The sequence below is a fragment of the Thalassophryne amazonica genome, chromosome 6 (genome assembly GCF_902500255.1).
Source record: "Thalassophryne amazonica chromosome 6, fThaAma1.1, whole genome shotgun sequence".
Classification (NCBI taxonomy): domain Eukaryota; kingdom Metazoa; phylum Chordata; class Actinopteri; order Batrachoidiformes; family Batrachoididae; genus Thalassophryne; species Thalassophryne amazonica.
Window position 1 is genome coordinate 1,701,880 of NC_047108.1, and position 27,959 is coordinate 1,729,838.

Consider the following 27,959-nt stretch of genomic DNA (forward strand, 5'->3'; position numbering starts at 1 on the left):
CCTCTACATTTCCAGCATGCCGATGAAATTCCTGACTACGTTGAATTTTATCAGAATGTAATAGGAAGCCTCCAAAACTCAGTTGAAAAAGCTTTAACACATGCCAGGGACACGCCATTTCCATTTGGACTTTATCCAAATGGAAATTCGCGTGGATTCCATCTACAATGAGGCTGCTTTGATCACCTCATACAACGATGGAACTGATGTGATGGGCTTCCAAAATTTGCTAGAACGATTGGTCCAATCAAATTCCAACATTTGATCCAACGGCTCTCTGGAATTAGTGTTCCAAGTCATCCACAACCAGACCAGAGCAGGGAAGCGTAAATTAGATGATCTCCTGCATCACAAGGTTATAAAGAAAAAATCTGGATGCCTTAATATCGTGCACAACCCTGAGAACAGTTTATGTTTTGCAGTGTTACCAAAAAAATAACCCCGTATTTTTCACTGAATGTAACAAGTCATGTCGCTCGCCCGTCTGTTACAGCCTGCATAAACAGCCGAAGTATCGTCCTTTTGCCGCTAAATTCATTAGCGTGTGAGATAACAGGAAAATATGCCCTCAATGTAAACGCGAGTATTACATAGCATTTTCTAAAAACAGCACTCTGCACATCTGTAAGCAGAAAAGGTGTCATATATGCAGCGAGGCTCTCCAGGAACCGAGCGAGGGTCACCTCTGCTATATGACGCCACTCAAAGCTGAAGAGACGCATTCAGACAAATATGTTTTTTATGAATTTGAAACGTTCGTCAATAATAACGGGGAACATGTTCCGTTTTACGTCAGCGCTGTAACAAAGACTTGGGATTTTTGGAGCGCATGGGGGACAGACTGCGTAGCCCGGTTCTTTAAACATTTTAGAACGAGAAAATTCAAAGAATACGTGTTCATCGCTCACAACTCGAAAGGTTTTGAGGGATATATGCTTCTAAAGTATCTAGTCGAGCAAGGCATAACCCCCACTGTGATTATGACTGGGAGTAAACTATTACTCATGACAGACGCCACCTTTAAACAGAAATAATATTCATTATTATATTAATGAATACATATTCATTATCATTTCTCACAATGCGCTTGGCTCAAATGCCGAAAGCCATGGGAATCCAGCTGAAAGCCGAAATCCTACACAAAGGTTACTTTCCGCACCTGTTCAGTTCAGAAAAAAATCGGAACTATGTCGGCCCATACCCTGACTCTGCAGCTTACGGGGTCGCCAATATGTCAGAGGGAGAAAGAGAGGAATTTAATGTGTAGTACGTAACCCAAAAAAAAACAAAACAAAAAAAAACGCAGTTTTCGATTTTAAAGCCGAGGCCGTAATGTATTGTGATGACGACACAAAAATCCTGGCTGCAGCCTGCTCCAAGTTTATTTCAGAATTCATTGCTGAAACACATGTGGATCCTTTCATCTGTGTTACAATCGCCTCGGCGTGTATGAAAGTCTTCCAAACTAACTTTCTTGCACCAAAAACGCTGGCAATCCCATTCTCTGACAATTATAGAATGACTCATAAAAAATATTCGGATGCTGCCGTGCAGTGGTTAGAATGGGTTGCTGAGACGCAAAACATAGCCATCGATCACGCTCTAAACAGGGGCGAGAAAAAAATAGGAGGTTATTATGTTGATGGGTATGCTCAGATTGACAGGCGGATAAAAGTGTGGGAGTTTCTCGGGTGTTTTTTACCACAGCTGTCCTTCATGTTTTACACAGCATGAAATAAACCCTCTCACAAACACCTCATTTGGAGAGCTCCATGCCTCTGTCAGGAAAAAATAGCCTTTCTGTGGGCTACGCCGGGGGTCACCCTCAGTGTAATTTGGGAACATGAGTGGCTTGAAATGAAACAGAAGGATGAGAGCATTTGCCATTTCCTCGCCCGCAGGGGGTTACCGGCTCCCCTCGAACCTTGTGACACTTTATACGGAGGTCGGACTTGCGCGTCCCGTCTGAGGTACACAGCTAAGCAAGATGAGAGGGTCTATTATGTCGATGTGACCTCGCTGTATCCTTACATTAACACAAATTTCACATATCCCACGGGGCATCCGGAAATTATAAACAGAAATTTCCGAGAACCCAGGACTTATTTTGGGCTCATCAAAGCCGTCGTGTATCCACCCCAGGGGTTATAATTCCCCGTCCTCCCACACAGAACTCCTCACGGTAACTGGTGTTTACTCTGTGTCGCACATGTACTGATTAAAATAATCAAGCGGGAGCGTGCACACACAGCTAGCAGCAGAAAGCTCTGTGGGGGAATTGGACAACCCCAGAATTCCACAAAGGTTTGGATACAGGCTACATTGTAGCTAAGATTTTTGAAGTCTGTCATTTTGAGGATAAAAGTGATAAAATCTTTGACGGGTACATAAACACCTTCTTAAAACATAAGCAGGAAGCCTCCGGTTTCACGCCTCAATTCGATAAAGACCCCAAGAGCAGAGAAAAATATATTGCAGACTACTGGCTGAATCAGAACATTTGTTTAGGAAAAAAATCGCTCACAATCCTGCAAAACGACAGATGGCAAAGATTTGCCTCAACTCCTTCTGGGGTAAATTTGCCCAGAGGACAAATCTGATGCAGACCACGCTCCTTAAAAATGCAGATGAGCTGTTCAGATTTCTGTTTTCTGAAGAGTACGACGCCACTTATCTAACATTCCTCAGTAGTCGGGTGGTGATGGTTCAATGGAGGTACGGTCCTCGGTATGTCGCCTGACCGGGTAAAGCCGACAATATTTTTATCGCCGCGTTTACAAAAGCTTACGCGCGTTTGACCTTGTACAGTTTTATGGAGGCTGTGGCAAACCCTGACAGGATTCTGTATTATGATACTGATAGCCTGATTTATGTTTGTAGGCAGGATGAAACCCCGCTGCCTACCGGTAATTATTTGGATCACCTCACCGATGAGCTGAGCGGTGACATCATCACAGAGTTCATAGTAGCAGGGCCTAAAAGTTACCCTTATAAAACCGCAGGAGGCTTTATCCCCTTCACCCGCATGACTGTTTTAGTCATGCGTGTGAAGGGGATCACTCAAACCCACGAGAGCTGTCAGAAAGTAAACTTTGACAGCGTCAAAGATCTGGTCGAGGGTTATATAAAAGACCCCACCCTCGCAGCATCTATCAAAACACTGCAGCAGGGAATTAAATGTCATAAAAGCAGTTTCAGTTTGACAAACATATCATTTCAAAAATCCTTCAGGGTGGTGTATGACAAGAGATGTCTTTTAAAGGACGGGGAAACCGAACCATTTGGATTTTGAAACGTCTCACAGTTGATTTTGACCAAAGACTCCAACCTCCATTCTCTTGTCTCATTGTCGGACCAAGTGGGTCAGGAAAGACTGTTTGTCAAAACATTACTAGAAAATTGTAACCACGCTATGAGATATGTGCCTGACAACATTGTATGGCTGTATACGTCTGAACAACCTCTGTATTCTGAACTGAAGAATAAAAATATTACATTTTTACAAGGTCTGCCTGATTCCTTTGAAGATGAAAGTCTTTTCCTGACTTTCGTAAAAGTCAGGAAAAAGACTTTTCTTCCAAAATAACCAGATGGCTCTGGTTATTTGGACGATCTCATCTTTCAAGAAATGGATCATCCTGAAGTTGTAAGAATTTTTACCCAGTACAGACATCACCGGAATATGAGCATCATCATGATCACACAGAACATATTTCATAAAGGAAAATACAGTCGAACCATCAGCTTAAATTGTAATTATATGGTGCTGTCTAAAAACCCCAGAGACAAGTTACAGATGTTTCCAGGCAAAAAAAACACTTCTTTTTGGAGGCTCTTGATGATGCTACGAGCGTACCTTACGGGTATTTATTACTGGATTGCACGCAGGACTGTCCAGATCAGTTCAGACTGAGATCGGGATTACTCGCGCATGAGTGGCCTGTGGTTTATTTACAGAAAGATAAACGGATATGAGTTCTCTTTCAAAAAGGAACACCCCCACTCTTAAAACGCCAGCAGCAGCATATCCTGAAGACCTGCAGGCCGGAGCTTCTGAAAACTTTATCTGAGATCGCTTTGAATATATTAAAGGGGAATATCGCCTTGAGCGACTCTCAATTCCGCACCTTAAAAAAATGAAAGAGTTCTACGTCTTCTGGCCGATAGAAAAACCAGTTACAAAAGGAAGCGGGGAGCGCTTATTCAGACGGGTGGCTTTCTCCTGCCTCTGCTCGCCGCGGCCCTGCCCGAAATAACGAGTCTAATATTGCCCAGAGGATAATGGCGTTCAAAGCGGCGCAAAAGATGTTTTTACTGACTCCTCAACAGATGCTTCAACTCGGACATTCCGTCCTGCTGAGCTGTAATAACATCAGACAAACGGCTGAAAATGATCTAGATTCACAAATGGGGACCATGCTGGAGGAACGTACTCACTCACCTTATGAAAAAATTAAAAAGTATGAGGCCTTGCTGCAGCGCTATTTAAGTCTGATCAAACAGGGGAACTCGAGTCGCGTTTCACCCCCGCAAAGAGACACTTGTCACTAAACAACTTGAGGATGAGGAGGAGGAGGTGTTGGAGGATGAGACTATGGGAGAGGTTCTCAAAAACATTCCCTCAAGAGACCGGAGAAATGCTGAATATATTATGAGAAAATTGTCAATGGGTGATACGCGCTGGAGTCCGTCGGGGCAATTTATTTACAAAGGGAAAGTCGTGAGGGGGTCTCACGCCATAGATCTTATGAAACATTTTGGATCTTCGTTCAAGAAATCGAGCCCCCCTACAGGCTGGGTGAAGTTCCTCAATATTTTACAGGAGCGGAACATTCCAGTGACGTGCGTATCAAACCCGCAAGCCCGCGAGCAGTTTCAGAAGCTTAAAAAAGGACAGAGCACCTCGTCGGATGAAAACCGTGTTTCAACCAAGGCAGGAAGAAACTTAAGAAAAAAAAGACTTCCAATGCTGGGAAGGTTTCTCGCCATAAAAGGAGGACAGCCTGTGTGCATCAAAAAAAAAAAAAAAAAAACAGACTGGATATTATGACCAACATTTTTTAATACATTACCATCAGACATGTTTTCTCACCTTGTTACTAATAAAACATCTACTGAAACTAATCACCGGTCTTCACCACTTTTAATCGGCAGATGGTTAAAAAAAAACAATTTTAAACATCAACACTTCTGTACTTAATAACAAGGTTTTAAATTATGCAAACGTGATAAAACTTTAAAGATATGATCAGGAGGTTGTCCTAAGACAGGGGTTACATTTTCACGTGAAAAAAAACATTAAAAGAAATTTAGGATCAAAGATTAACACGAGCCACGGCAATTTTTAAACGCGTGCAAACGCAATAAAACTTTATACACATGATCGGGAGGTCGCTCTCAACACATCCAGCCCATTTTCAGGTGAAAAAAACATTTAAAAAATTTAGGATCAAAGATTAACACGAGCCGCGGCAATTTTTAAACGTGTGTAAACGCAATAAAACTTTATACACATGATCGGGAGGTCGCTCTCAACACATCCAGCCCATTTTCAGGTGAAAAAAAAACATAAAACAAATTTAGGATCAAAGATTAACACGAGCCGCGGGAATTTTTAAACGTGGAAACGTGCTAAAACCTTATACACATGATCGGGAGACCGCTCTCAACACATCCAGAACATTTTTTCACAAAAAAAACGTTTTACAGCGTGCAAACGCAATAAAACTTTAAAGGTATCATCGGGAGAGCGTTCTAAGACAGGGGTTACATTTTCATGTGAAAAAAAAACATTAAAAGAAATTTAGGATCAAAGATTAACATGAGCCACGGCAATTTTTAAACGCGTGCAAACGCAATAAAACTTTATACACATGATCGGGAGGTCGCTCTCAACACATCCAGCCCATTTTCAGGTGAAAAAAACATAAAAAAAATTTAGGATCAAAGATTAACACGAGCCGCGGCAATTTTAAACGTGTGTAAACGTGCTAAAACCTTATACACATGATCGGGAGACCGCTCTCAACACATCCAGAACATTTTTTCACAAAAAAAAGTTTTACAGCGTGCAAACGCAATAAAACTTTAAAGGTATCATCGGGAGAGCGTTCTAAGACAGGGGTTACATTTTCACACGAAAAAAAAACATAAAAAATTTAGGATCGAAGGATAACACAAGCCGTGACAATATTTAAATGCGTGCAAAAGCCTTGCTAGCTGGTTACAGGAGGTATTGCACCTTTTCTTAAGGCAATAACGATATCTTTTCACAAAATCAGATACCAAATCATCATTCGTGATAGTATATTCGGTGTATAAAGACAGCACATCTTGGTACGACATCCCGGCAGCTCTGTTATACAGATAATACACGCAGTGTTGTCCGCATACGTCCGATAGTTCATGTTGAAGCTATATGTTGTGATACAAAATGTTTTTAAGCCCGGGATGATTCCCCAGATATTGCAGGACGCTTTTAGGGTAGTATTCAAAGTCGGGACTAAGGCCGAACGAGTCAAACAATGTGGCTCAGCCATTTTTTTCCAATGGTGACCGCCAACCAGTGTTCCCCCGGTAAATATCTCGGGTGGGTGTTTAGAATAAAATATACGGGAGGGCTCGGCTTAATCCGAAATAACTTGTCAGACGCAAAAACACCAGCGAACAGGTCTCCTATTAATCCCGTCATAACAGCATCTAATTCCAGGGTGTTCATCAGTAAAAATCCACGAGGACCTGCCGCTTGGAATGAATTTCCAGCAGAGAATCATAACACACATATAGTCTCATCTCAAGTCGCAGGGTCCCTGTGGAGACGGGGCTCAGAGCTCTGATGTCCTCCTCCGGGTTTAAATTGAAGACGTACAGGGCATAACCCGAGGCAAAATCCTCCCTGTCTATACAGAGAGGTAGGTCCTTGAGGTGTCTCCCCATTGCCATGCACAGATTGCAAAACTCCCTCACCGAGAGTCCGTTGTTAAATTCAGGCTGGAAAGCTTTAGCCGGCAGCTGTCTCCCGTTTTGATTGAGTGTGAGGTACTCCACGTCATAGTGTCCAAATTCAAACGGGACAGATCTCTTTTGCCACTGAATGCGTTGTGATTCACCATACCCAGAACCACATATTTGGGCATGGTTCCTAAAAACAGGTTCTCCTGGTTGCATATCCTGGAGTTCTGGGGGATCACGTAAGTCTTGACATTGATTCGTGATAACGGGTACACGGCGTTCCCTTTCATGAGAGCCGCAGAGTGACCCAATCTCACTGCAGGGGATACGGAGACTTTCTTAACAAATAGGGACGCGCCCAGAATTTTCAACTTGAAAGTGGAGGCTGCCGGCCCCATCAGGCAGAAAGTGTCACTGGCTTGAATTAATTTAACTCTTAGATCAACATTATTTAGAAGAAGCCTCTCGCAAAAAAATATGTCCGCGTGCAGCGGGCCCTGAACTTGACATTCTTGCGATTCAGCGCTAAAGTGTGCTTTGGTCACGAGGCCTTTATTCGGGCCCCCATCATCCATTACGGTTGAATTGTGGTGACCCGCGGTGTCTTTGTAAAACAATCCAGCTGTGAACTGTGATCTCAATGGACCGGGTGAAAAGTTCAGCAGCTTCACAATCATAGCTCTGTACGGGTGCGTCGCGCTGGACTGGGAAATTAACCTGCCTTCCAGAGTCACGTCGACTTGCGAGAAAATTGTGTTGAGAGGGTAATTTATTACCCCCACGCGGGCGTCATTAGCCAGGTCAGTCCCATCAACATTTATAATTTTCAGTCTCAGATAAAGCAGCGTATTATTGAGGTCTAAATACCTCTCACCATCTCCGGGGTTAAAAAATTCGATAGAGCCCATGTCCGTCAGGGCAGATAATGGGGTGACCTCAACGTATTGGCTTTGTTATTTGATGGACAGCTGGGTCCCGGGGACGGCAAATAAATGTAATTCGCTCATGGTGCATTTGGGGGAATTATATCGCTAAAGAGACATTGTTTAAGAGAAAACATCTCTGGACAACCTTCTCTTCTTATGCTTCCTTTGAACTGTTCTGCTTTTTCCGGGGGTCTTACGTTTTTTAAGTGTTTTGACCCATTTCCTTGGGGGGCATTTCTGGGGCCTTCTTGAGAGCACCATGATCTCAGACCCCCACTGCTGTTCGAGTTCCTGACCCTGTCCAACCCTCTCAACAATGTGGCTCACTACGTCGGAAGCGATGCTTTGAGCAGCGTTTTTCAGGTGAGGTTTGGCGATCATGTATCCTTGATCAAACAGCGGCGTTACAAATTTGAACAGTTTCATAACAAATCTATAAATGTCGGCTTTGTGTGCTGCTCCAGACATTTTTTTTATCCCGCCGGTTTAAAATGTAATGTCACAACCACTTTACTGTATGTGAAATTAACCGGTTGATCTTGATCGCTTTTGATTTCAATGCGTATCTTCTCAGTATGTCTTTTAGAGACCAGTATGTAATAAGCGAGGTTGAATTTCTTTGTAATTATTTTCCCGAACCGACCTTCAATTTCAAATGCTCGGAGGAGAAGAGCAAAAGTGTCACCCACCGTCTGAGCCTGAACAACGTCTGTGTAGCAAAAGAGGTCATACATCCCCACTTTTATACCAGGGAAGTGGGGTGAGGTCACGACCCCAGGCCCGCATCTCAGCCATTTATTAGGTTGTAACCCCAGCATGTACGCCGTTGGGGTTTCAAAATATACGTGGCAGGTGCCGTATCCTTCCCACACAAACTTTTTTGAATATCATATTTTAAAGAGATCTTTGGATCTATATTCTTCAAACGAGAGTTTATCTGCGCTGCAATAAGTTTAAAGTTATAATATCCTGCCTCAAAAAAGTCAAGTGAACGGTGATTTTGTTCTTGGGTGGAATACCTGGAACTTTCTTCTCCTGAAACGTAGAGCAGTGCTTTTCCAGAATATTTCACCATGTGTGAGGATAAGAAATTTCCATTCAGCGCCACATCCCACTCTCCCTCTAGATCCAGGTGTCGAGCCAAGTCCACCTGGTCCATGCTGTAGGTAGCATGAAATTGTATTTTCCGGGAATACTTTTAGGCTGGCGTTTAAAGGCAGAGTCACATAAAACCCATGTTTCAGATCCCGATCCATTTTTCATATGTCAGTTGAAGATAGATGTCGTTACATTTATATGGACATCAGTTGGTCTGCAGGAACCCAGGAGTTAAATTTCTCAGGCCAGTTTTTCCAGCTGACAAATACGAATTTCTTCCCCTTGGTAAAACGTTCACGAATAATTTCTTGAACCTGATATGGTTTGTCTTTTGATATTTAACCTTCTGCAAATCTGGTTCATAAAATGAACCTTCAATGATCTTGCTGTCATAATCTTTCAATTTATAAATGGGTGGCGCACGTTGTATACATTCTGACACTGTGAACATTTCATCTGTAAAACTTTGTTGATATTTTTTTATCAAAAACTCCCCTGAGCTTGAAGACCCTGACTATATCACCAACCTTACATTTAAACTTCATAGGCCTTGTGCGTAGGGGGATGTCCCGTACAAATTTTGAAACACTCAATCGACATTTTGAGCGTTAACCTCATTCGGACTCATCTTAATGCTTTTATGATAACTGTTGTTTTAAGCTGTAAATAAAGATGGTAAGATGTCGATGTATCTACGTGTATTTTTAGCAGTAAAATATCTCCACATTCTTGTCATCAGTGTGCAATTAAACCTCTCAACAACCGAGGCTTTCAGATCACTGGCCGTGGCAAAATGTAGAATCCTGTGTTTTTTCATTAAATCTTTGAATGGTTTGTTAAAAAACTCCTTCCCCAGTCTGCAGCTTCAGAGGCACCCTGCTGTGTTTTAAGAGCGAGGCAAAGGCCTGTGAGACTTTGCGGCCTTGTTTTGACTTCAGGGCTCTGGCATACGCTTTTTTTGAGAAGATATCGATAACGGTCAGCAGGTACTTGTACCCGTCATTAAAATCTGATAACCCCTGCATGTTGCATAAATCAGCCTGGAATTGGTTAAGGTGGTTTGTGACAAATACTCTATTTCTGAGGAAATGCGTCCTGGCAGGTTTGTGTAATGTGTATGCATCTTCCCCCGACAGGAAATCTCTGATATGTTTCATATGAATTTTAGATCCGAGTTGATCACGCAGAGTACTGCGTAAACGCTCCGGTCCTCCAAAACTCCCCGGATTTGATGGGCTATAATACAATTCCCTCATTAATGTTGTGTGGGCCGCTGAAGAGGAGGTACTGCTGGCCCACCACCACCAGAGGGCGCCCTGCCTGGAGTGCGGGCTCCAGGCACCAGAGGGCGCTGCCGCCTTACGAGAGCAGTCAGGGTGACAGCTGTCACCCATTACTGGACACAGCTGACTCCACTCAGCACGGAGGTATATCATCAGGACGGCGTCTCCACCTCAGTGCCGAGATATCGCCTTAAGATTGAGGTAACGTTCTCTGCACGCATATTCTGCATAACCAGATAAAACTTGTTAAACCTTTTCAGGACAGCTGACTACTGAAAGCTAATTACTTGGATAAGTACTCACCTTCCTGCTGTATAGTGACAAGAGGTGGAGGCGGCTTCTCCCCTCTCCGTTTACTGGGTGCTGTCGCATCCACACCTGTGTGTTTGTTGCTCTCTCCCGCCAGCAGTACCGGATCGACGAGCGGAGGCAGTGGCCACCTGGGAATTCGGGACTTGGCGGTTCCAGTACTTCCAGGGTTCGGTGGCGGAGGAGATCTGGGTGGTTCCGGTTCGACTGGGACGGACGTCTCCTACCTTCGAGCCTGCCCACACGACACCAGCGGATTTCGACTTAAACCCCAAATTATTGATTGTTGTATCAGTTGTGCTCGTTTCACAACAGTAAAACTTGTTATTCACTTTCCTCCATTGTCCGTTCATTGCGCCCCCTGTTGTGGGTCCGTGTACCTACACTTTCACAACAATTAAATTCTCATCACCCATCTTTTAAGGCAGATGTTTTCAGAATGATGAAACGGGCAGTCCTTTTTTATTTTTATTGTTTTCCTGAAAATAAATATTCATCTTTTATTTAGTTTTAAATAACCACTCTTAGAAAGGTAATACTTTTAAATTGAACTCCGATTCAGCACCGCGGACAGCGCTCACAGATCAGCGCTTGCCTTTAATAATGCCGTTTTAAAGCGTGCACACTTTTTTTCACAAAAACCTTGTTTGAAAAAACAATTTACCCTTTTCAACAATATTATAGGAAATAACACAGGCTGTATACGTTTTAGAATATGTGGTTTATTACATTCACACACAGAGAAAAAAGCAATTGTTCACGCTTATTAAAGCAAGCTTACATGAAGGGAAATGTTAAGAAAAAAGTATACGTTCATGTTTATTAAACTCAGCTTAGATGAAGAAAAAAGTATTTGTTCATGTACAAAGTTGGAAAACTGAGTAATACATCTCCCCCGCATTTACGGTTTATCTCAGTATTCAGCTGTAAAAGTGTAGGAAAAATCTCGCGTCTAGCCAGAAGTGGGCCACGCCTACTTTCACCCGTTTCAAAAATTCCTCTGACAGGAACCCATCTGGCTGGTCTGATATGTAAGATGTGGCGTATTTCTCACCCCGCTCAACGTCTTGTACCTCCTCCGGTCTCCCAGCCGCTGCAACAGCGGGAAGAGAGCGCACGTCTCCCAGCTTAGAAAGTGGTAGAGAAGGACGGCTCTCACCCCAGACCGGTCCGAGCAGAACTGAGCATGGGAGGTTGAACCCTGCATGCCTCCGCAAAGCCTTCTGCTGCCACTGCTGCTCCTCCTTCAGGACTGGTTCAGCGGCTGAATAATGGGGTGGACTCACCCAGGGCTGCTCCGGGCCTGCTGGGTCTTTTCTGCATGCGTAACCACAATCGCAAGTGATGTCGTCGTCCAGGTCGACGGGAGAGCGTGAGGAGATCATGCTGCTTCGCCATCCGATGCTTAAAATGAGTTCTGAGCGGCTACTTTTTATAGACATGTCCGTAAATGCGGGGAGGAGCTGCAGCTGAGTTTTTTTTAAGTAAAAAGAGGTGATCATTTTTTTCTGACTTCAATCACGTCTCTCCAGGCCAGACACCTTGTAAAAAGGGTGTTAATCTTCTCGCTGCAGGTGCTGATCAACTCACTCACTCGCTCTTAGCCGAAGCAGTGATGGATCTGACATGTCCAGCAGTAATTCGCTCCAATTTAATTTCTCCTGCAGAGCCGTCGTCAGAAGCTCCCCGCTGGAATATCACCCTGTAGGTTGGCCCCTGATGGCTGAGCCATGTGATTTGGAAATGGCGTAGCTTCTTCTCTGGCGTTCGATCTCCTGGCGGCTCTGGGTTGACCGTGTCACGAATCATTAACCCGGCAGCTGCGGAAAACACCCCCCAGTCAGTGGAAGTAAGTGCCACCCATGGGATTCCTCGAGTGGCAGTTTTCCCCTCGCCCAGCTGGAAAAAGCCCACATTATAATGATACAGGTTGAACATGAAAGATAAACATTCAGGCACCTTCAGGGTGTACGTCAATTCTTCCTCCGGTAACAGCAAGCTCAAACGACTGACATACATCCACGCTTTTTTTGGAGCGTGGGCTCCCTTGGAGGTTGAAGTGATGTTCACGGGTGTCTTACAGAGGTATCGAAGGATCGGAGTTCGGCCAGCCATGCTGAGTGCTTCATGTCAGCGCCGTATCAAAGAGGGATTTTTAAACCCTGTCTTCGGACAGAGTTGTCACAGGGAAGTTTAATTTATTATATGTGGCTGGAGACACCATCAATCAGGTAATTTAGCGGCACAGCGGGAGAGTTACGTGGTCAGCAGCCTAGGCAGGTCCGTAAGGTCAGTGGACAGCGATATTTTTTCTCGAGGTAATTTCCCCTCATAAAATATTTTGCTGTGTTTTTCCTTAAAACAAAAACAGATTAGCAAGACAGTTACTGGCACCGCGCAGCTGCAGGCTTTTTGTGACACCCACATACGCCCACCCTCCTCTCTACCATTTGGCATGACACACACACACACACACTAAGGGCGCAATTTAGAATTAGAAATTGGGGGGACAAAGTGCAATGCCTGCAGGACCGCCGACGCCCCGCCTAAAGCGGCCCCCAGAAGCCAACGGTTTTTAGATAAGCTCAGATGCATTCTGAGCATCCAGAACAGTAATTTTAATGTTTTGAGAAGACCATAAAGTGGACACCATTTGACTTATGCAGTTTGAAACTGTGGATATAAGTACTTTATTCTGAGAATAGGCAGCATTGACTTTATTAACATCCTGGTGTAAATAAGGTATCACCACATGTGTAGAACTGAAAAGAATGATAGGTTGAGTTTTCATTAAAAAAAAACAATTGCAAATGTGGTAAAATGTATTAATAAATATGAAAGAACAGGCTCTTAATAATTATTAACTATCACATACTGTATTTTTTTTCTCAAGATTTGTTTCTGCATAAGTTTGAAAAAACAACAGATCATAAGTTGGGGCAACTGTTTGTTGTGATTTGGCGCTATATAAGAAAAAAGTTGATTGATTGATTGATTGATAAATTTCTTATCATGAATTTAATTTTCGAAGTGGCACTAATGACAACACTCATACTGAACAGAATTTTACTTGCATAGACTGATTTTGGAGATCAATCAATAATTGCAGATTTACTTTCTGAGGTCTCAGATAGCTTTTCTGATTTCCTTTTCTAACTTTCAGAATTTAGTCAATTAGCATATGGTCCATTGATACTTATGTGTAGACACTAGTCCCTAGAGGCAACGATTTTTGGTTTCAAATCTGTGCAAATGCAGTACCAGAAAATTCCGAATGTGACAAACAAGAAACAGGTCCATGCTGCTAAAAATACAAACTTGCAGAAACAAAGATACTATTCTGACATGGTTTGCACATAAGACTGACACAGCATGTTTCAAGTACACACATATATGTCAGAAGGTGGGGGGGACATACCATATTCTGTCCCCACTGGTTGAAAAGGTGGGGGGACATGTCCCCCCTATCCCCCACCAAATTGCGCCCATGTACACACACACACACGCTCCCACACCTCCCTGTTCAAACCCCCCCCCTACCATTTGGCGTGACACACACACACACACACACACACACACACACACACACACACACACACACACATGGGGTCATGTTTCGGTGAGGAGCTTCTGTCTTGTTTCAGTGAGAGGCTATTTCTTTAATTAATCCAAAAAAAATAGATTTTTATTTTAACATCTATTAGGTATTAATGTTAGTGGGGCTCATGGGATGTGATGCAAAAGAATCATGTGACACCTGGGGCTCTCGGTGCAAAGAATTAACCCTCCCACCATTACATTAAAGATGCCGTTATTTTTAATCGTTCTTTAATTTAAGAATTAAAAAATATTAAAAGGGAATTAAAATATTAGAGTCTGTTTTAAATATTCACGTTTAATTATATCATAATTCGATATTTCTGTAATTAGTAAATTAAAGATATGGGTTTTTTTTTTAGTCATTCTTTAATTCAGGAATTAAAAAATATAAAAGGATATGCTTTCATTTAAGAATTAACAATATTAAAGGGGTATTAAAATGTTAGACACTGTTTTCGATATTCAGGTTTAATTATTTCCTAATTAGTTCATTCTTTAATTAATACATAAAACAAATCACCCCATAATTACATTAAAAAGATACGGGTATTTTTAATCATTCTTTAATTTATTAAAAAAATATAAAAGGATATTAAAATATTAGATGCAGGTGGGAGGGGGCGGGGAGGTGGGGGTTGGGGTGGGGTTTGGAGGTTGGACTTGAGGTGGGGCTTGGAGGCGGGGCTTGGAGGTGGGGCTTGGAGGCGGGGCTTGGGGGTGGGGGTGACTTTTGACCTTTAAGTCGTAAATCATGGGGCCCAACCCTTTGATGTGCCAGAAGGTGGCTTTCTTTTCTCTCTCTCATGTTCTGTGTTCCTGGACAGTCACCTCTGCGCTCCTTCTCACTGGCTTCATTTCTTCCACGGCTTCAGTAGTTTTATTTCTTCCACAGCTTTAAACACAGTCATTTTGACACCGTGATCCAACTTTTAACTTTGTGTTTGTCCGTAATTGACTGCAAAATCACTCTTTTGCGAGCTGCCGTTCTGCATAAAGCTCATCTTGAGTGCAAGTCATTGCGTCAGTACGCACAAGGCACCAGGGCAACACAGATCATGGAGATAGTGGAGCTCATCTGATCCATTAACAAGATGTTAAATCTGTCATAAACATACTTTTACAGCAGCTTATAAAGAAGAAATGAAGAAACTGTTTTACCAAGCTATTACACCATAAACATTACAAATAGTTACCTTTTAAGGTGTTCCAAAATACATTCTCCATTTCATGGAGCAGGAAAGGGGGGGGGGGGGGGGGGGGGGTCCAGATGAAACAGTCCTCTGTACTTCCAGAAGTGATTAGAGGCGTTTTCAACATCCAAGCTCTGACAGAAAATGATTAATCCACTACAAAATAATTATTTTATATACAGCATCTGGCACACAAATCAGGTGGAATTGTAGTGCGCAAGGGGCTGAGCCTGTCCAAATAGCCTGCCCTGTCCTTGTAGCTGCCAGGTGCTCGGATAACGGGCTTTTAACAGCCTTGTCCTCACCACAAACATGTCTCTAACAGCCTCGTTTGTCCTTGTAGCACCTTGTACACAAATTGCCACATGCTGTTGTTGCTGAATTTTGAACTTCTTGAAATTAGTGCCACACTCAGAGATGAGCCCCTTTAGCTGAATGTTCTGCCCATGATTGTTGAATACCTCCTCTCATACCAAAAAAAAAAAACCAAACATGCTGCATGGCTCATTATTGACGGTTCATTATTTGGTGGCACCAGGGCTTAATATTTCTTTCTGTTTTAAATAAACACAAGCGTTGGCTGCAGCACTGACTTACAGCATTGATCCCTGACAGCTGCTGTGACAGCTGCAGCATGACGGACACAAAGATGGCCTGCCGGTAGAAAGGGGAGCGGAACAGCTCGGCAATGGTCACCTTCTTCTCCCTCATCATCTGCTGGCTCTCCTCCTTCATTTCCTGCAGATCAGTGCTCACCTCTTCAGTGCCTCGCAGCTTCGTTAGGACTAAGACACAGGAGCAAAGCTGTCCATCAAAGTGATGAGCTTATCAGCTTTAATTTGGCCAAAGTTACACTCTCTGTAATTTTTCAGTGCAATGTATGTATCTGTGTGGAAAATGTGTTTGTACATGTGAGTATGAATTCATCTCACCACTGAACGCTTTGCTTTCCATGTTGCAGTTGATGAGCAGATATCTGGGGCTTTCGGGGCAAAAGGGCAGCAGGACACATTGCAGACCAGCTAGAAGGCAAGTAAAACCCAGCAGGAGGGGCCACAGCAAGCGATTCCCCATGATGGGCTCAATCCCAAAACCTGCAATCAAAACACATTCAATTACACACAACACAGTCTACAAATTAGCCACCTACATTTTTTACAAAGTAACGTCAATAGTCTTTACAGTACATGTGTTGTAATTTTAAAAAAAAATTAAGAATATTATGTCTAAAGTGAAAGAGATCAACACCTAAAGCTGGCTCAGGCTGATGTGACCAACATGTCAAAAAGGTCCACTCCTAATTACCAAACACTTTCTGGTGACAGAATTTACAAAATGTACAAAATAACTAAATACATATAAAATTCCTTTCAATTATATATGGTCAGAATACGTTTGCTGCTTGTGTTCCTCACCAGAATATCTTCCAGTTGGTGCACACACTGGCCCTTTGAGATTGTAATTAAAGTCCACCCTAGCCAGTTGGTACTACGTAGTGAGTAAAGTGTGATGTTTGCTACCTGACCTGAGTACCACACGAACTGTGAAAATGAGGGCTCCAGTGAGCGGGTCGGGATCAAATATATAAGGCTGACCATGGGTTTGTGTGGTGTGTGTGTGTGTGTGTGTGTGTGTGCGCGCGCGCGCGCGTGTGTGTATGTATGTATATATGTACAGTCGTGTTCAGAATAATAGTAGTGCTATGTAACTAAAAAGATTAATCCAGGTTTTGAGTATATTTCTTATTGTTACATGGGAAACAAGGTACCAGTAGATTCAGTAGATTCTCACAAATCCAACAAGACCAAGCATTCATGATATGCACACTCTTAAGGCTATGAAATTGGGCTATTAGTAAAAAAAAGTAGAAAAGGGGGTGTTCACAATAATAGTAGTGTGACATTCAGTCAGTGAGTTCGTCAGTTTTGTGGAACAAACAGGTGTGAATCAGGTGTCCCCTTATTTAAGGATGAAGCCAGCACCTGTTGAACATGCTTTTCTCTTTGAAAGCCTGAGGAAAATGGGACGTTCAAGACATTGTTCAGAAGAACAGCAGAGTTTGATTAAAAAGTTGATTGCAGAGGGGAAAACTTATACGCAGGTGCAAAAAATTATAGGTTGTTCATCTACAATGATCTCTAATGCTTTAAAATGGACAAAAAAAAAAAAAAACAGAGACGCTTGAAATAAAACGGAAAACAACCATCAAAATGGATAGAAGAATAACCAGAATGGCAAAGGCTCACCCATTGATCCAGGATGATCAAAGACAGTCTGGAGTTACCTGTATGTGCTGTGACAGTTAGAAGACGCCTGTCTGAAGCTAATTTATTTGCAAGAATCCCCCACAAAGTCACTCTGTTAAATAAAAGACATGTGCAGAAGAGGTTACAATTTGCCAAAGAACACATCAACTGGCCTAAAGAGAAATAGAGGAATATTTTGTGGACTGATGAGAGTAAAATTGTTGTTTTTGGGTCCAAGGGTTGCAGACAGTTTGTGAGACGACCCCCAAACTCTGAATTCAAGCCACAGTTCACAGTGAAGACAGTGAAGCATGGTGATGCAAGCATCATGATATGGGCATGTTTCTCCTATGGTGTTGGGCCTATATATCGCATACCAGGTATCATGGATCAGTTTGGATATGTCAAAATACTTGAAGAGGTCATGTTGCCTTATGCTGAAGAGGACATGCCCTTGAAATGGGTGTTTCAACAAGACAATGACCCCAAGCACACTAGTAAATGAGCAAAACCTTGGTTCCAAACTAACAAAATTAATGTTTTGGAGTGGCCTGCCCAATCCCCGGACCTAAATCCAATTGAGAACTTGTGGGGTGACATCAAAAAAGCTGTTTCTGAAGCAAAACCAAGAAATGTGAATGAATTGTGGAATGTTGTTAAAGAATCTTGGAGTGGAATAACAGCTGAAAGGTGCCACAAGTTGGTTGACTCCATGCCTCGCAGATGTGAAGAAATAATGAAAAACTGTGGTTATACAACTAAATACTAGTTTAGTGATTCACAGGATTGCTAAAAAAGCAGTTTGAACATAATAGTTTTGAGTTTGTAGCATCAACAGCAGATGCTACTATTATTGTGAACACCCCCTTTTCTACTTTTTTTTTACTAATAGCCAATTTCATAGCCTTAAGAGTGTGCATATCATGAATGCTTGGTCTTGTTGGATTTGTGAGAATCTATTGAATCTACTGGTACCTTGTTTCCCATGTAACAATAAGAAATATACTCAAAACCTGGATTAATCTTTTTAGTCACATAGCACTACTATTATTCTAAACACTACTGTACACCTTCAACCTAAGGGCCCCAGTGACTTCCCCTTTGGTGCCCCAGTCACCAAAGCAAGTTTGGTGTTGATTGCTTAATTACTATGGCTGTGCATAATGAACACACACACACACACCGTCAGCTTTATATATTATATGAATCTACACATTACTTTTCATGCAGTTGTTTCCCAACTAACACATAACGTTTTGGTCACATTATATATTGGTTATATTTAGATTCTGGTTATTAGCAGAGATGGGACAAAGTCACTGTCAAGTCGTTCTCAAGTCAAGTCTCAAGTCAGCTTGCAAACAATTGGTGGCCATTATGACTTGAGAATTGACTTGGGACTTGCTGATTCATCCTACCTCTGGTTATTAGAAATATTTCTAGAATTTTTCCCTAATGTTATTACTTCCTTTTTTATGTTAACAAGTCATATTTATACGAGGTCTATTAGAAAAGTATCCGACCTTATTATTTTTTCAAAAACCATATGGATTTGAATCACGTGTGATTACATCAGACATGCTTGAACCCTCGTGGGCATGCGAGAGTTTTTTCACGCCTGTCGGTTACGTCATTCGCCTGTGGGCAGTCTTTGAGTGAGGAGTCGCCCACACCGCTCGTCGATTTTTTCATTGTTTAGGAATGGCTCAGAGACTGCTGCTTTGTTTGATAAAAATTTTTTCAAAACTGTAAGGCACAACTGAGTGGACACCATTCGATAAAGATTTTGGTCTGTAACTGTCGCTTTAAGGACGGTCCACGGCGCCTGACGGCGATCTGCGCTTCGAGGCGGCAGCGTCTCGCCATTTCAAGTTGAAAACTTCCACATTTCAGGCTCTGTTGACGCAGTAAGTCGTCAGAGAACAGAGAACTTTCAGAAGAAGTCGGCATGAGGAGTTTATTCGGACATTCCATTGTTAACGGTCATTTTGTAATGAAAGAACGTGCGGGTAGAGTCGCATGTCGGGCTGGACCCGACCGCGGGGGGTCGCGGCAGGAAAAACACCTCCGTTGGAAATCTTAACGGGCAAGTTGGAACATGCCCAAACTGTTAAACAATTTCTCAGTTACTCACTTGTTGAAAGCCATTAAAAGCCGCCTGAATTCTACAAATGGTTTTCAACACGGAGGTGTTTTCCTGTCGCGGCGCACACAGATTTGCCGAGTCATCACGGAAACGACTCGGCGAATTTGCGCGTACGTCTTTCATTAAAAAAATGTCCTTAAACAGTGGAATGTCCGCATAAATTCCTCATGCCGGCCTCTTCTGAATCTTCTCTGTTCTCTCACGATGTCCTGGGTGAATTAAGCCTTAAATTAGGATGTTTTAAGCTCGAAACAGGCCGACGACGGCGCCTGGAAGCGCTGCAGGACGTCCCGCTCCGTGGGAAGTCCTTACACCGACAGAAACACCCCATAATCTCTCATCAGCCATTAAGCTTTTCACAGAAAACCATCTTAATTTCTCGAATAGTGTCCACTCGGATATTCCTCACAGGTCCAGAAAAAATTTTGATAAAGCAACGCGCGCCGTCTCGAGCAGCGTGTGAAACAAAGGAATTCAGTCTAGAGGGCGGGACCACATCTCACTCAAGGTCTGCCCACAGGGAAATGACGTCACCGACACGTGAAAAAACTCACGCATGCGCACGAGGGTTCAAGCATGATTGGTGTAATCGCATGTCATTCAAATCCATATAGTTAAAAAAAAATAATAAAAGGGTCGGTTTATTATCTAAGAGACCTCGTACACTGAACAAAAATGTAAATGCAACACTTTTGTTTTTGCTCCCATTTTCATGAGCTGAACTTATAGACCTAAAACGTTTGCTACATACACAAGAAATCTATTTTTCTCAAATATATTTCAAAATCTATCTAAATCTGTTAGTCAGCACTTCACCTTTGCCGAAATAATCCATCCCACCAGCCTTAGGGTTAGGGTTACAATAAAAGCCACAATAAAGGACCACTCTGAAATGTTAAGTTTTGCGTTACTGAGGAGTCTCGTGGGGTGTCAGAAAACCAGTGTGACCACCATGCAACACATCTCCTTTGTATAGAGCTGATCAGCAGCCAGACACCAAAGAATGTCAGCACGTCAGTTACGATGACAAACTGCAGTCAGGTGGAGACCCCACTGAGGACAACGAGCATGCAGATGAGGTTCCCTGAGACAGTTTCTGACAGTTTGTGCAGAAATTCTTTGGTTCTGCAAACCAATTGTTGCAGCAGCTGTCCGGGCATCTGATCTTAGATGATCTTGGAGGTGAACATGCTGGATGTGGAGGTTCTGGGCTGGTGTGCGGTTGTGAGGCCGGTTGGATGTATTGCTAAATTCTCTGAAACACCTTTGGAGACTTTGGAGCTTATGGTAGAGAAACAAACATTCAATTCATGGGTAACAGCTCTGATTGACATTCCTGCAGTCAGCAATGCCAATTGCACGCTCCCTCAAAACTTGCCACATCTGTGGCATTGTCAGTGTTGTAAAGTAGGAATACATCTGCACTTTGGACTCCAAACACACACACGCCGACATGCGCACACATACACGGATCGGCTCCCACTGGAATTAACACACACACTTAAGTACAGACAAAAAGCCAGCATGGGTGGCTGTTTCATTTCATTGATTTGAAATTGCCACAGAGATGCGGTGCATAAAAGCAGCACCACATTTTGGATTCCAGAGCGCAACGACCGCCGCGTTTGGTTGCTTTGCAGTGGTTGGTGGTGATGACGCTTGCATTTTTTTTTCCCTAAATTTGGCACAGTTGTGTAGCTACAAATGACTGTTCTATTTCAAAAGAGCCTGGCTGTTGTGTTGAACATAAAAGTGTGTTTGGGTCTTCTAGGAAAAAGAACGGCAGTTTTATTTACAGCTACATACATCTACCTGTTGCTCACTCATCCCGTCTCCAACAACTGCTCCTCCAGAGGTGGATCCAGACATTTATAGGGGCTGAGGCCCCCTCCTGGTTTCTCCAGACACTACACTTGCTTTCTTTCGTGTTGCAGTTTCACTCTCCACTCGTTTTGGATTTTACTTTTACTCAATACTTTTACTTAACCCTCTGGGGTCCGCGGGCATTTTTGGACAGTTCACTCGCCTGGCATAAATGTTTGATGACTGCTGTTAACAGCTCTTCCTGCATCCCACAATCAAGTTTTATGTCTCTTTTTCCTCAGGACAACCTGTGCTTTCAGAATATATATGTTTTTGTTAAAGTTTTGTTAAAGGGTTAAAGTACATTTTATATGAAAAATTTACTTTTGAAACTTAAGTACAGTAAATTTCAGATACTTTAAGACTTTTACTCAAGTAATATTTTAAAAGGAGACTTTAACTTTTACCAAAGTAATTTTATGGTAAGATACTTGTACTTTCACTAAAGAATCACTTTGAGGTACTTTATACAAGACACTGTACTGTGTGCTAAAACTGCACATTCAGAGTCACCTTTTATTGTAGCCAGCCTAAGGCACATCTGTACAATAATCATGCTGTTTAACCCTCTGGGGTCGATGCCGTCGAATACGATGGCTGAGTACAAGTTTTACTAAATTATAAATAACCTTTTAATGATATGAGAAAGAAACTTACTTTTTTCCTGAAAAGTTAACTCCGCGGACTTTTGAACCAGCCATCCACCATTTTTGTACTCCTCATAGAAGCTGTGTGATTACTTGTGCAATGTGAGTGTCCAATCTCACCGTCACATGGTTTTCCAATATCCAATTGTAGGGCAGAGCAGTCTCACATGGTAGATCAAAGACCAATTGGGCACAAAGGGATCTATGACATTTCTTCAAGTTGGATGCAACATATGGTTCAGTGCCATACTCATCTTTAAACTGAACATAATTTCTTAGCTTGGGTTTTCTCCAAATGTCCACCTCCCGTTGCTCTTGACATTTAATTTCCAATTTCTGTTTAATAATATTTATACTTATACTAAATTATTTGTAAAATACAATCAATGTTTTTGATCACAATAGGAAAGGAACTATTTTACAGAACAAGTTTTTTTATAAACTCAGAACATGAATATTCTTAAGTGTATGAATGAATCACAGAACAGCCTCAGAATTGAGCATCAGTGTTGTAGGAAATTATGAACTACTAAGTTTGAATGAACAACTGTTGTCATACTCAACACAACTTTCTTCTTTTAAAATCTTATGATCAAACTGTGATTTTTTCAATTATTTATATTTTTATTACCTGTGTGTGCATGACTGTCTGTGTGTGCATGTGTGTGTGACTGAGTGACAATGTGAGAGACAGAGAGAGAGGTTGTTCGACTGACCAGTTTCTTTTTATGAACTGCAGTGAGAAAGTGTCAGATACTGCATGCAGCCATATACAATAAAAATATCAATATAGGCTACTTTGTGTGTTCAGCTGTATGTGTGTAAGTGGTCTGTAAGACTGTTTGTTTTTTAATGATCTTTTTTAATGAACTTTAAATATCAGACAAACCGAAAAAGAGGCAAGCTGAAGAAAATTTAGAGTACTGAGAGAGCAACGTGAGGCAGAATCCAGCCAAGCACCGAGATCCTGTCTGTGTGTCCGTGTGTGTGAGAAGCTGCAGTGAGATGTGCCTGTGTAGGGAGGGGCGGGCGCTGTGTGTGACTGGCCAATCACAGAGTGTGAAGACAGTCGGTTAGCCAATGAGAATTTTCCTTCAGCATGAGCACAGATATTGATGTGTTTTATTCGGCTCATGCTTGTGCTTGAGAAAAATGCTTTATCCGTACCGGATACTTCTCTGAAACGAGTATCCGGCTTAACCCTAATACATATACATTTGATTGTTTATGTACACTAAACTTTAAGACAGTCCGTCATCCAAATTGAGGCAGTGTGAGCGCGGGGGGGGGCAGCAGTGTCCCACGCAGCCGCGAGCTCAGGGGGAGTGGCAGGGTGGTGGCAAGGGGTGCTGGTAGGGGTGGGGTGGGAGACGGGGCAGGTGTTATGTCTGCTCCGACGCCCTCTCGAGCTTGAAGCTCGCACTTCAAGCAGGGCGCCATCTTGTGGTGGTGGGCCAGCAGTACCTCCTCTTCAGCGGCCCACACAACAATCATGCCTTCTGTTTGGGACAAGTCAATAATTATACCTATACCTAAATGAGCAAATGCTGATCCCAGATTCCCTCTAAATTACAGGGGAATTAGTTTACTCAGTACAGTTTATAAATTATACTCTGGTATTCTGAATGAGATTGATTGATTCATCCATCCATTGATTATCTGGAGTTCAACAAGGTACTGGCAGGATAGCATTACGCCTCACATCCTTCACAAACTGTTCCATTCTGGCGCATCTATGTGCCAGTTTATGTGCATGTCTGCCACCACCTTTTCTAAGTCTTTTTTCATATTCGCTTGGCTCTCAGAAATCAACATCTCCAGTGTAGTTCTCAAAGCCATCTTTAACCTGTTTCTTCATAGCGGTTTGCATACTATCCATTTTTCCATTCACTGTACACCTGCTGCTACAACTATTTGCACACACCAGTGGCTGAAAGACAGAGTTTGCACTGTGCAAACCCATCGAGCCCTCTTGCGGCAGGTGTCGGCCAAATTCCAGCTGACACGCACGAACATCTAACACCACTTGTTTGGCACTTAGAAAATGTAGAAAATGTGTGGCCATTCACACTCTTGGCACGACAACAGTCTGCAGACAATCACTGTCGTGGTGGCAGTGCAATTTGTCTAAGTTCCCCACGTGTGTGGCTTTGCTGTGTGAGCTGAACTGACAGGCAGTGTGGCCACCCACTGAAGCAGCTGTGGGTGTTCAGCTGGGATGCCCTGTGGATCTGGACATCCCAGCTGACCACCATGTACTGTGTTTGGATGGACACAGACTAAAACTGCCCACTGTGACAAAAGTGTGTACCATATATCGCTGTGTGTACCATATATCGCTGTGTGTACCATATATCGCTGTGTGTACCATATATCGCTGTGTGTACCATATATCGCTGTGTGTACCATATATCGCTGTGTGTACCATATATCGCTGTGTGTACCATATATCGCTGTGTGTACCATATATCGCTGTGTGTAGCATATATCGCTGTGTGTAGCATATATCGCTGTGTGTACCATATATCGCTGTGTGTACCATATATCGCTGTGTGTACCATATATCGCTGTGTGTAGCATATATCGCTGTGTGTAGCATATATCGCTGTGTGTACCATATATCGCTGTGTGTAGCATATATCGCTGTGTGTACCATATATCGCTGTGTGTAGCATATATCGCTGTGTGTACCATATATCGCTGTGTGTACCATATATCGCTGTGTGTAGCATATATCGCTGTGTGTACCATATATCGCTGTGTGTACCATATATCGCTGTGTGTACCATATATCGCTGTGTGTACCATATATCGCTGTGTGTACCATATATCGCTGTGTGTAGCATATATCGCTGTGTGTACCATATATCGCTGTGTGTACCATATATCGCTGTGTGTAGCATATATCGCTGTGTGTACCATATATCGCTGTGTGTAGCATATATCGCTGTGTGTACCATATATCGCTGTGTGTACCATATATCGCTGTGTGTACCATATATCGCTGTGTGTACCATATATCGCTGTGTGTAGCATATATCGCTGTGTGTACATATATCGCTGTGTGTACCATATATCGCTGTGTGTAGCATATATCGCTGTGTGTACCATATATCGCTGTGTGTAGCATATATCGCTGTGTGTACCATATATCGCTGTGTGTAGCATATATCGCTGTGTGTACCATATATCGCTGTGTGTAGCATATATCGCTGTGTGTAGCATATATCGCTGTGTGTACCATATATCGCTGTGTGTACCATATATCGCTGTGTGTACCATATATCGCTGTGTGTACCATATATCGCTGTGTGTACCATATATCGCTGTGTGTAGCATATATCGCTGTGTGTAGCATATATCGCTGTGTGTAGCATATATCGCTGTGTGTACCATATATCGCTGTGTGTACCATATATCGCTGTGTGTAGCATATATCGCTGTGTGTACCATATATCGCTGTGTGTACCATATATCGCTGTGTGTACCATATATCGCTGTGTGTACCATATATCGCTGTGTGTAGCATATATCGCTGTGTGTACCATATATCGCTGTGTGTACCATATATCGCTGTGTGTAGCATATATCGCTGTGTGTACCATATATCGCTGTGTGTACCATATATCGCTGTGTGTAGCATATATCGCTGTGTGTACCATATATCGCTGTGTGTAGCATATATCGCTGTGTGTACCATATATCGCTGTGTGTACCATATATCGCTGTGTGTACCATATATCGCTGTGTGTACCATATATCGCTGTGTGTAGCATATATCGCTGTGTGTACCATATATCGCTGTGTGTACCATATATCGCTGTGTGTACCATATATCGCTGTGTGTACCATATATCGCTGTGTGTAGCATATATCGCTGTGTGTACCATATATCGCTGTGTGTACCATATATCGCTGTGTGTAGCATATATCGCTGTGTGTACCATATATCGCTGTGTGTAGCATATATCGCTGTGTGTACCATATATCGCTGTGTGTAGCATATATCGCTGTGTGTACCATATATCGCTGTGTGTAGCATATATCGCTGTGTGTACCATATATCGCTGTGTGTAGCATATATCGCTGTGTGTACCATATATCGCTGTGTGTACCATATATCGCTGTGTGTAGCATATATCGCTGTGTGTACCATATATCGCTGTGTGTAGCATATATCGCTGTGTGTACCATATATCGCTGTGTGTACCATATATCGCTGTGTGTACCATATATCGCTGTGTGTAGCATATATCGCTGTGTGTACCATATATCGCTGTGTGTACCATATATCGCTGTGTGTAGCATATATCGCTGTGTGTACCATATATCGCTGTGTGTACCATATATCGCTGTGTGTAGCATATATCGCTGTGTGTACCATATATCGCTGTGTGTAGCATATATCGCTGTGTGTACCATATATCGCTGTGTGTACCATATATCGCTGTGTGTAGCATATATCGCTGTGTGTACCATATATCGCTGTGTGTACCATATATCGCTGTGTGTACCATATATCGCTGTGTGTACCATATATCGCTGTGTGTACCATATATCGCTGTGTGTAGCATATATCGCTGTGTGTACCATATATCGCTGTGTGTACCATATATCGCTGTGTGTAGCATATATCGCTGTGTGTACCATATATCGCTGTGTGTAGCATATATCGCTGTGTGTACCATATATCGCTGTGTGTAGCATATATCGCTGTGTGTACCATATATCGCTGTGTGTAGCATATATCGCTGTGTGTACCATATATCGCTGTGTGTAGCATATATCGCTGTGTGTACCATATATCGCTGTGTGTAGCATATATCGCTGTGTGTAGCATATATCGCTGTGGCGATATATGCTGTGGGCTGCAGCGTGCGCGTGCTCCTTCACTGCAGCCCATTCATAGGCTGCCCCCAGATTGAAATGGATCAGAACACACAGCGGGAGATCTGACTTTCATGTCACCCATGTGAGTTCTGTTCCTTATGACGCGGAGTCAGTTCTGGAGTGTGCCATCCACAAGACACGTGTGTCGGACAGGGCACACACATGAGCCGGCTAGGCACGCGCCAGCCGATGTGGACATGAGAGGAGCAAACTGCTTCTCATTCATGTCATTTCATGACTGTATGTCTGTGACCATGGGTCATCTACAGAGGAACAGACAGATCATATTTGTATTGCTTGCTCGATGAGAGGGATTCAATATAAAATGCTGTTTTTATGGTGTATGGTTTTATTTATTTTTAAATACAACCCCAATTCCAATGAAGTTGGGATGTTGTGTAAAATGTAAATAAAAACAGAATACAATGATTTTCAAATCCTCTTCAACCTATATTCAATTGAATACACCACAAAGACAAGATATTTAATGTTCAAACTGATAAACTTTATTATTTTTGTGCAAATATTTGCTCATTTTGAAATGGATGCCTGCAACATGTTTCAAAAAAGCTGGGACAGTGGTATGTTTACCACTGTGTTACATCACCTTTCCTTCTAACAACACTCAATAAGCGTTTGGGAACTGAGGACACTAATTGTTGAAGCTTTGTAGGTGGAATTCTTTCCCATTCTTGCTTGATGTACGACTTCAGTTGTTCAACAGTCCAGGGTCTCCGTTGTCGTATTTTGTGCTTCATAATGCGCCACACATTTTCAATGGGTGACAGGTCTGGACTGCAGGCAGGCCAG

At 42.6% G+C, this 27,959-nt stretch overlaps 1 protein-coding gene across 1 annotated transcript in view; it reads right to left on the reverse strand.

Moving 5' to 3' along the window:
- The window catches only part of slc2a1a (solute carrier family 2 member 1a), a 261,459-nt gene that overhangs the window by 150,316 nt on the left and 83,184 nt on the right, over positions 1 to 27,959 (reverse strand). The window contains exons 4-5 of the mRNA XM_034171652.1: positions 16,290 to 16,451; positions 15,955 to 16,142 (exon numbers count right to left, since the gene is read on the reverse strand). Of these exons, the coding sequence (XP_034027543.1) occupies positions 15,955 to 16,142; positions 16,290 to 16,451 (350 nt within the window). The remainder of the gene's footprint in view (positions 1 to 15,954; positions 16,143 to 16,289; positions 16,452 to 27,959) is intronic.